The following is a 10,232-nucleotide window of genomic DNA, read 5'->3' as shown; positions in this document are numbered from 1 at the left end:
CCTCAACACAGAGAGAGAGTCATCATGGGACCTCCCAAAGGGGGCCTATGGAGAACCCCCCAAAAGAGGAACATCCAGCATCAGGTCCCTCCGACCCACTCAAGGGGACCCACGAGACATGGGCTGCTATCGCTGTGGCCAACGAGGCCACATACGGGCCCAGTGCCCCAAGCTCAGGGACAGACCAAGCAGACTCAAGCTGCAGAGGGTGGACTGGGTAAAAACCCAATCGGAGGAGGGGCTACATTCCCAGGAAAGGGGGGCTGGCAACATACCACCTGTGGATGCTCCAGGCTCCGGGTTTGTGGTTTACCGGGTGGGCGTGGGGCTGCCCCTCCGGAAGGAGTGCATTGTTTCCCTGGAGGTAGATGGGAGGAAGGTCACTGGGTACTGGGACATGGGCGCAGAGGTGACGCTGGCCCGGCCCGAGGTGGTGGCCTCAGATCGGATGTTGCCCGACACCTACCTGACCCTGATGCGCGTGGGTGGGACCCCATTCAAGGTGCCTGTGGCAAGGGTACACCTGAAATGGGGGGCCAAGGAGGGCCCCAAGGATGTGGGGGTACACAGATATTTGCCCACGGACATGTTAATGGGAGGGGACCTCAAGGACTGGCCTAGTAACACCCAGAGTGCCCTGGTCATGACTCGTAGTCAGAGTCGGCAAAGGGCACTGCAACCCGACAACGGGGAAGGTACTCGACCTGAGGTGCAGGACCCTAACCCAGGGAGCGGGAAACGCCCAGGGGCATGGTTCAGAGAGGCTGCGGCCTCAGACCCAGCCAGCAAGAGAGAGCCAGGCCCCATCCCTGTCCCAGCTGCTGAGTTCCAGGCCGAGTTGCAGAAAGATCCCTCCTTGCGGAAGCACCGGGACCGGGCTGACCTTAGTGCGATACAGACCATGAGGAGAAGTTGCAAGGAGAGGTTCCTGTGGGAGAAGGGGTTCCTGTACCGAGAATGGGCTCCCCCAGGGGAAGTAGAGGCCTGGAGGATCAGGAGGCAGCTGGTGGTTCCCCAGAAGTTTCGTCACAAGCTGCTGTACCTGGCCCATGACATCCCTCTCGCAGGGCACCAGGGAATCCGACGCACCAGGCAGAGGCTGCTACAGAACTTTTACTGGCCTGCGGTCTTTACCCAGGTCCGACAGTACTGCCAATCCTGTGACCCCTGCCAGAGGGTGGGGAAGGCCCGGGACAAGGGGAAAGTGGCTTTGAGGCCTTTACCCATCATAGAAGAACCTTTCCAGAAGGTGGCCATGGACATAGTGGGACCCCTCAGCAAGACGTCCCGGTCAGGGAAGAAATACCTCCTGGTGGTGGTGGATTTTGCCACTCGCTACCCCGAGGCGGTGGCCTTGTCCTCTATCGAAGCAGACACAGTGGCAGATGCGCTGCTGACAATTTTCAGCCGGGTGGGGTTCCCCAAGGAGGTCTTAACGGATCGGGGTCCAACTTCATGTTGGCCCTGCTCCGGTCCTTGTGGCAGAAATGTGGGGTCCAGCACAACTGGGCCTCAGCGTATCACCCCCAGTCCAACGGGCTGGTGGAAAAGTTCAACGGGAAGCTGAAGATGATGCTAAAAACATTTATGAACCAGCACGGGCAGGATTGGGACAAGTACTTACCTCACTTGCTGTTCACGTACAGGGAGGTACCCCAGGAATCTACCGGGTTTTCACCTTTCGAACTGTTGTATGGAAGGCGGGTAAGGGGGCCCCTAGACCTGATGAGGGACGAATGGGAGGGGAAGGCCGCTCCCGAGGGAGAGTCAGTGATGGAGTATGTCCTGACCTTCCGGGAAAGACTGGCCGAGCTCATGGGCCTGGCCAGGGAGAATCTGGCCCGAGCCCAGAGGAGGCAGAAGGTCTGGTATGACCGCACGGCACGGGCCTGTGCCTTCGCCACCGGGGATCAGGTGATGGTTCTCATCCCTGTGAGGAGAAACAAACTCCAGGCCGCCTGGGAAAGGCCCTTCAAGGTTATCAAGCAACTGAATGAGGTAAACTATGTGGTGGAGCTGTCAAACCGGGCACACCACCGTCAGGTGTACCATGTGAACATGATGAAACCATACTATGACAGGGAGAATGTGGTGTTGGCCGTGTGTGGACATTGGGAGGGGCAGGGAGATGACCCCTTAGTGGATCTGTTCCCTGGGACAAAAGCTGGTTCCCCCCTGGAGGCGATTCCCCTCTCTGATCAGCTGACCTCAGGCCAGCACGCTGAGATCAGAGGGGTGCTGCATCTATACCGACAGCTGTTTTCCAACCAGCCTGGACGCACTAATTTGACTGTCCACCGGGTGGAGACCGGGTCACATGCCCCTATAAGATGCTCCCCTTTTCGGGTCACTGGTAAAACTGCCCAGGATCTTGAAAGAGAGGTCAGGGACATGCTGGCTTTGGGGGTGATCCAGCCGTCTTCCAGCCCTTGGGCCTCGCCAGTGGTGCTGGTCCCCAAGAAGGATGGGTCAATCCGGTTCTGTGTGGACTATCGAAAGCTCAATACCATCACCGTATCTGATGCCTACCCCCCCCCAGGCCTGACAAGCTCCTAGACAGCTGGGAGGTGCTCGGTACCTCACCACTATGGATCTTACAAAGGCTACTGGCAAGTGCCGCTGGACGCAGATGCCAGGCTGAAATCGGCTTTTATCACCCCTCTGGGGCTCTACGAGTTTCTGACCCTGCCCTTCGGCCTCAAGGGAGCACCGGCCAGCTTCCAGCGCCTGGTGGATCAGCTACTGAGGGGGATGGAGAGTTTTGCCGTGGCGTATATTGATGGCATCTGCATCTTCAGCCAGATCTGGGAGGACCACATGTCCCAGGTTAAACAAGTCCTGGACCGACTCTGAAAGGCTGGGTTAACAGTAAAGGCTGAGAAGTGCGAGGTGGGGATGGCTGAAGTATCTTACCTGGGCCATCGGGTGGGGAGCGGCTGCCTGAAGCCGGAACCAGCCAAGGTGGAGGTGATCAGAGACTGGCCTGCTCCCCAAACTAAAAAGTAGGTCCAGGCCTTTATTGAGATGGCGGGGTACTATCGAAGGTTCGTGCCCCACTTTAGTGCCATAGCCGCCCCCATCACTGAACTGTGCAAAAAGGGGAAGCCAGACCAGGTGATCTGGACTGAGCAGTGCCAGGAGGCTTTCCGGGCACTGAAGGAGGCTCTGCTTAGTGGTCCAGTTCTGGCAAACCCAGATTTTGACAAACCCTTTATGGTGTTCACCGACGCCTCAGACACAGGACTGGGGGCGGTGTTAATGCAGGAGGATGAAAAGGGGGAGAGAAACCCCATCGTGTTCCTGAGCAAGAAGTTGCTACCCCGGGAGCAGAACTACGCGGCCATCGAGAAGGAATGCCTGGCCATGGTGTGGGCCCTTAAGAAGCTAGAGCCATATCTCTTTGGGCGACACTTCACCGTGTACACCGACCACTCTCCCCTGACCTGGCTGCACCAGATGAAAGATGCCAACGCCAAGCTCCTGAGGTGGAGCCTGCTCCTGCAGGACTATGACATTGACGTGGTCCATGTGAAGGGAAGTGCCAACCTGATAGCGGATGCGTTGTCCTGGAGAGGGGGCCCTGAACTTCCCCAGGTCACTGGGCAGAGTGACCCTGCTCAGTTCAGTCTCGAAGGGGGGGAGATGTGATGGAGTAGGTGCTGTCTGTGTGGGGAATGGGAGAGCAGGGGAGGACTTTAGGGGATGGACGATACCAAAGCCGGTAACCTGACCTAGGTAAGGGAGGGGAAAGGTCAACACCTTTGCCCGGGAAGGGGACAAAGGAAGGGAGTGGCAGGAGGGAAGCAGTTTGAGTTTGGGCTTGGGGCTGTGTGGGCAGAATTCAGGGTATCCTAGCTAGGATCCAAGCACCCTGAAAGCCCAGAAGGACTCGATGGAGGGGTCCTGACTGTGCCTGCAAGCCCTGCTGTAACCTGTGTTCCTGTTGTCCAATAAACCTTCTGTTTTACTCCGTGACACAGGCACCAACATTAAATTAAACCACACCACTCACAGTGCAGCTGGCTGTTCACTCCTCACACAGACCTGCAAAAAAACCTTCTGTGCGAGGATGTCTGCATGCTTTATAGACAATAACTTCTTAATGGACATACCCCTTTGCATGCTAAGTATTCCTGTCCTCGTTTTACAGATGGGGAAACAGAGGTGAAGAGGGGTTAAATATTTGTTGCTGAAGACCTGTCTCCGTTAATGCACGTTCTGGCTCCTGAAGCCCAAAAACACAGGCAGAGGCTTCAGGAGAATTTTAAAGGAAAAGTATTTTTACTGTGTGAAACTGGGAGAAAGATCAGCAACAGATGCCATGCCACCTTGTGGCCACCAGGTGTCAGCCTTTGCGCAGCTTTCAGTCCTCTTCCGGTCACCTATACCACTGCAAGGTTAGCTGTATTTACAAATGCAGCTGTCAAGTTCTGATCCTTACGCTTCCTGCACAAGCCCCACTATTTCAAAACAGTATAAAATAGGTCCAGTTCCTCTTCAGTTGCCATGAGCAGTGTGGAGGGGGGGTTTACCTGCATCCCAGCAGCAGCCCCCTTCAACGCTGCAATGCTTTTCCCTTCTGTGGATGGTCTGGAATGAGTTATTTAGCCCCGGATCCGAATTCTTTTTCAAGAGCCCCCCCTCTAACCAGCTGCGCCCTGCCAGTCCCTGAGACTTCAGATCCAAGTGCTACAGCTCTCCGGGTTCCGCAAGGCCACCGTCTGGCTACAACGCTCCTCTCCCTGCAACACCTACAGAAAGACCTGCAGTGTTTGGGCCAAAAGACCCATTCAGCCGTTAGGAAGCGGTGGGCGGGTAGTGCTCAGCCATGAGCAATAGATGGCTCTAGAGGCTGATGCTAGACAGTGCAGAGTGTAACAGCAACTCCTGCGGCCAGGGGGATTCCCCATTCGTAACCCTAACCCTCCTCAGGCCCCCGCACTCAGGAAAGGAAGGGCGTTCTCCTACAAGCTGTGTGTGTGGGGGGCATAGCCCTGCTTACCAAGCACCCCCCACGAGAGGCCGAGGGCTCTCAATTTCCACTCACTCCACCAGGGGAGGGCGCTCAGCTCCTCCTAAGACAGAGCCTTTTTCTGGAGATGTTGGGTGAGCAGGAAGATGGGATCTGCCCCTAGACTAGCTGTGGCAGGTGCTGGGCCCATGGCACCGGGAAAGCGATTCCTTGCTATTATTCACACCTGATCTCTCTCAGCCTCCTCTCCCCTCCACCCGGACCCCAGGTGCCTCTCCTCATCTCCTCCATCCTGCCAGGCATCTGCCGGCGATTTGCCCTAGATGCAGCGGAAGATTTACTGGCTGCCGGACGCTGCCACTGAGCACGTTACATCTTCTTACACATGGCCGGGGCCTGGTTTGACCTTCCCTGCTCCGAGCTAGCAGCAGATGAGGGAGGCTCCCTGCAGTGCTTGGCCCATCTAGCCCTCAAGGTCAGGGCCGCCCTACCAAAGGGAGCAGTTCCATTTGAATGGCCAGATATGTAACCAGTCACCGCATCCCAAGCCACAAAGAGCAGTTAGGTGCCTTCAGCACACAGCCTCAGAGTGCTTACTCAGGGAAGAGGCTGAAGGCAACAGAGCCACGAAGTGCCACTGTGGGAAGGAGGAATGCCATGCAAGGGGGTGCACTGCAGAGCACCATGGGGCTTGCCTGCTTCCCCAGCGCACTGGGAGGCTTTAGGGGCAGAGCGGGACTGGGCAAGGCAAGGAGAGGGGACAGTGTAAGCCTCCAGGCAGGAAATGGCTCCAGGGACACACTGCAGCCTGGGAACAGCATATTCCATCACGCTCTGCCCTGGGCCTTACAAGAGGTTGGCTGGTCTCAAATGACCTCAGTACATAATTTTGATCCCTGGGATCCAGCCTCATCAGAGCCCATTCTGTGTCAGACAAAGCACTGGTCAGTTTCGTGCCCCTGCAGTTAACTAGGTTCCATTAGATCTTCCTCGTGGCTTGATCAGAGCTGGGTTTGCTCTGAACAATTAGCACGGCGCGTACAAATAAACCCGCTATCTTCTGATTGCAGCCATGCACCAGGACTGGAACCCAGGGGACAGCTGGGGTTTATTTCATCTCATTCTGCAGTACCTGTGCAGTGCTGTGAAGCCGTGAAGTGCTCAGCTTCGTTACCCCTGCTACTAATTTTTAATTGCTGCTCAGTGATGAGTAACAAAAACAGCTCTGATTCTTCAGCCTCTGCTCTGCTGGCTCCTGCTGCTAGATACTCAGCTTTTCAGCAGCACCCTTTGGGGCCACAGCAGCCCGCTGGCTTGGGAGCAAGGTCCTTGGCTTCCAGATGCTCCACTAATTGGAATGGATCAACGATCTTTTCCTATAGCAAGGAAACAAAAACAGCACTAAATCAGATTTGAAGGGGCTGGAAAGGCTGCCACTGCCAGGTGGTTTTCCCTGGCGCTGGGAGGAATTCCTGGGAATCTCCCCATTGTCCCACCATCATGGAGCCCCCACCAAGTATTGCTATCGCCCTCTCTCTGGCTGAGCAGGACTGGATTAGACCCCTTGCTGCACTCGTCCAGCGTCCAGGCCCCTCTTCAACTGGCTGGTGAGCTCATACCCGAAACCCTTCCTGCCATCCCATTCCCACAGATTTTTAACATGGATCTGATTGTTGGGCACCCACAGAACCACCTCTCTCTGTTCGCTTTCCACTCCTCATAAAGCCACACATCTTCCTCTGAGCCTCGCAACAGCTGCCCCACCAGCACAGGGTGAGTCACAAACGCCAGCCCCAGGGGCCCAGCCACGGGGATTTTGTGCCATTGAGCTAGTTGGCTGGCGGGCTGTATGCTCCTGTGGGCAGGGACTGTGTCGGCCGTGCTGTAGCGTACAACTCGAGGACGCTGTCAGCAACCAGACAAACCGCAACACTGCTACCTTCACCTGGACTGTGATTGCATCAGTGCTCGAGCTAAGCAGGCTGGGTGAGGTCAGTCCTTAGATGGGCGCCCTCCAAGCATCAGCCACAGCAGTGGTGGTGCATCAGTAACTGGCACTCTTCCATCTCCTACACTTACTTCTCACTAGAGCATATGGGACTGCCAGCTAATCCTATTGTGGGTAACTGCACCCCGCATATTTCAGCAGCCCTGCTGATTCTACTGGGTACAACCACCAGTTCTGCTGCCTGTCTTGCACCATCACAGGGGACTGCTCAGATCCTTATGTGGCCTGCGGCATACCACCCCAGAGGTAGCTGCATGGGCAATGGGAGCCCCATGAGGATGGTGCGTGCGACACTGCATAGCCTATTAGCAGCTCTGCCAATCAACGATGACTCTCTTCAAATCCGACTGTTCATATTCCCCCCTGAGAGAAGTGTCCCAGACCACAGCAACGTGAGCCAAACCCACAGTGCTCTCTTTCAGTTCACAGAGGGGAATCCAGTCCCAGTAGGAACAGGAGAGACGCTGGGGGAAGTTTGTCTCAGCAGGAAGGAAGCGAGAAGCCAAACTAACATCAGCCATTGCCATGTAGGTGCTAAGCTCCCAGCCACTTACAATAGCCCCCTGAGAGGAGAGGGGTCTCAGTCAAGGGAACATTACCAGGCCACAGGGCTGAAGGTATTTGAATTCTTCACTCCCAGGTAGGCCAGAGTAAGGGTGCTAGAGAAAGCTGATTGGTTTGGAGAGCTCAGCCCGGGCTCTCAGGCACCAGCCCAATGTCCAGGAGGGGAACGCTGCAGGGAAAGGTGAACCCAAGCCGGTTCCCATTACAGGGGGAGAGCTGTAATTTCCTTAACACGTTTCTGTTAATAGGAGGGTTTGTAGAAAGAATCCACCCCCCCTCCCTAGCCCGTCCTTTGGGAGTTAACCCAGCCAATCTCCCCTCCCCCCAGCATGCCCTGGCCCTCACAATGTGAAGTCTGGGGTTTCCTTGTTTCAGTTATTAACTGTCTCCCCGCCCTGGGCGGAGGGAGGTACGTCGCAGATGCCACCCACATCATCAGCAGATTTGGAAATCTCTTTTGCTTCTGCTTTTTGAGCCCGTAAGGCATCACTTATTAGAGCTTTTCTCTGCAACCAGGAGGGCTAGAAATGTCTCTTTGTAAATAAAAGTGGAGAGTCTCCTATAATCACCTGCCTCTGGGAGCTGAGGCTTTAAGCAAAAAATAAACTATTGCGAGGCCAGCAATAAAACCATTAAAGCTGGCAAGACTGCTGAGATGGGTACGAAGTGGTGAAGTGACTTAGCCAAGGCAGCACAGGGAGGCGCAGGCAAAGTCAGGAATAGACTCTAGCCTGCCTGGCTCCCATGCCTGTACTGGTATCATCCTTCCTCCCTTTAAAGTACAGACAGAGTTCCTTTAGCCCTACCCTACCATCAAGGCTTGAAGCAAGTGTCTCCTAGCTGCCTTCCCAGCCTCCCCTGGTTGTTCTGGCTAATTAGCCACGAACTATCACCAGTGGCATTAGCCTCTGCTCCACTTGCAGATCCCTGCCATTGCCGGCTGGCCAGTAAGCATGCCCTGATCCTTTCATTAGTGGAGAACTAACCCTTAGCCCACCACACCAGCTGCCTGAGCTCAACACTGGCAAAAATACACTCCTAGAAAGAAATCCACAAAGAACCCCCATCCCCACCCCCATGTTGTCCTTAGCTGGGACTCCTGGGGCATGATACCTGCACCCAGTTACAGATGGTCTGTGGGGCTTTGCTTTGCTTGGCTGCCACGAAGAGGCAGAGAAACAAAAAAATGTGCCTGTGCCTTTAAGAAATAACTCCATCACCCGTGCCAAATGCAGCAAGGTCAGCGGTTATGAAGCCCCAGTCCCTTGAGCACATTCCTTTCTGCAAAGGGCCTATCCTTCTCCTCCGATAAGCCCTGCAGCCTATCGGCCACCTGCATCAGCTCTCCAATTCACTGGAACATTTTCAGTGCTGTGCACGAGATCTGGCCTCCTATGCTCCCAGGGGGAAGCTGGGAGGTTTTTAATGATCCAGCCTGTCATTCCCAAGCGTGATGAATGTGACAGAGCCTTTCACAGGATGCCAAGGAAATTCCAGTCCCCAGGGCATCGTTTTCTTTTTTTTTAAACCAGTCTGGCCTTAACAGAGATAGGAATCTACGGCAGGGCTACAACGCACACTCAAGGCAAATGGAAAGTGCTCCACTTAGGAAGGAACTATCCGTTTCACACATACGAATGGGAAGAGACTGTCTAGGAAGGAGTACGGCAGAAAGAGATCTAGGGGTTATTGTGAACCACAAGCTAAAATATGAGTCAACAGTGTAGTGCTGTTGAAAAAAAAGCAAACATGATTCTGGGATACATTAACAGGTGTGTTGTGAGCAAGACACGAGAAGTCATTCTTCCGCTCTACTCTGCGCTGGTTAGGCTTCAGCTGGAGTATTGTGTCCAGTTCTGAGCACCGCATTTCAAGAAAGATGGAGGAATTGGAGAGGGTCCAGAGAAGAGCAACAAGAATGATTAAAGGTCTAGAGAACATGACCTATGAAGGAAGGCTGAAGGGATTGGGTTTGTTTAGTTTGGAAAAGAGAAGATTGAGAAGGGACATGATAGCAGTTTTCAGGTATCTAAAAGGGTGTCATCAGGAGGAGGGAGAAAACTTGTTCATCTTAGCCTCTAAGGATAGAGCAAGAAGCAATGGGCTTAAACTGCAGCAAGGGAGGTTTAGGTTGGACATTAGAAAAAAATTCCTAACTGTCAGGGTGGTTAAACACTGGAATAAATTGCCTAGGGAGGTTGTGGAATCTCCATCTCTGGAGATATTTAAGAATAGGTTAGATAAATGTCTATCAGGGATGGTCTAAACAGTATTTGGTCCTGCCACAAGGGCAGGGGACTGGACTCGATGACCTCTCGAGGTCCCTTCCAGCCCTACAATCTATGAATGGATCATCGGGGTCAGATGGTTCTGAAGGGACTGAAAGGCAAGGTCAAGGGAGCTCCCACAAAGGTGTGTAAGGTCAGGAGCACAGTCTAATAGTTAGAACCAGCGACTGGTAAGGAAAATATCTGGTACTATTCCCACCTCTGCAGCCATGTGACCTGAGGCAAGCTGCTTCCCCATCTGTACAAATGGAGGTGATGCAACTCGCTCTTCTCCCAAGAACTGTATGAGGGTTAATTCACGTTTGTACAGCGCTCAGACAGTCATGGACCTGAGTGTCCAGAGAAGGGCAAAGTACAGGGGGGCTGAGTTTCAGAGGCACTGAAAGTCTGAGAGAGTTGG

The 10,232-nt window shown here is 54.3% G+C and overlaps 1 protein-coding gene across 1 annotated transcript in view; it reads right to left on the bottom strand.

The window, feature by feature from the left end:
* Positions 1-4,259: 4,259 nt before the first annotated feature.
* Positions 4,260-10,232, bottom strand: part of AS3MT (arsenite methyltransferase) — a 29,842-nt gene continuing 23,869 nt past the window's right edge. Inside the window, exon 11 of the mRNA XM_030568446.1 lies at positions 4,260-6,348. Coding sequence (XP_030424306.1) covers positions 6,250-6,348 — 99 coding nt within the window. The 3' untranslated portion in view covers positions 4,260-6,249. The remainder of the gene's footprint in view (positions 6,349-10,232) is intronic.

Source organism: Gopherus evgoodei, chromosome 7 (genome assembly GCF_007399415.2).
Source record: "Gopherus evgoodei ecotype Sinaloan lineage chromosome 7, rGopEvg1_v1.p, whole genome shotgun sequence".
Taxonomy (NCBI): domain Eukaryota; kingdom Metazoa; phylum Chordata; order Testudines; family Testudinidae; genus Gopherus; species Gopherus evgoodei.
The sequence above is the reverse complement of the archived record's forward strand: the minus strand, read 5'-3'. Positions and strand labels throughout refer to the sequence as shown.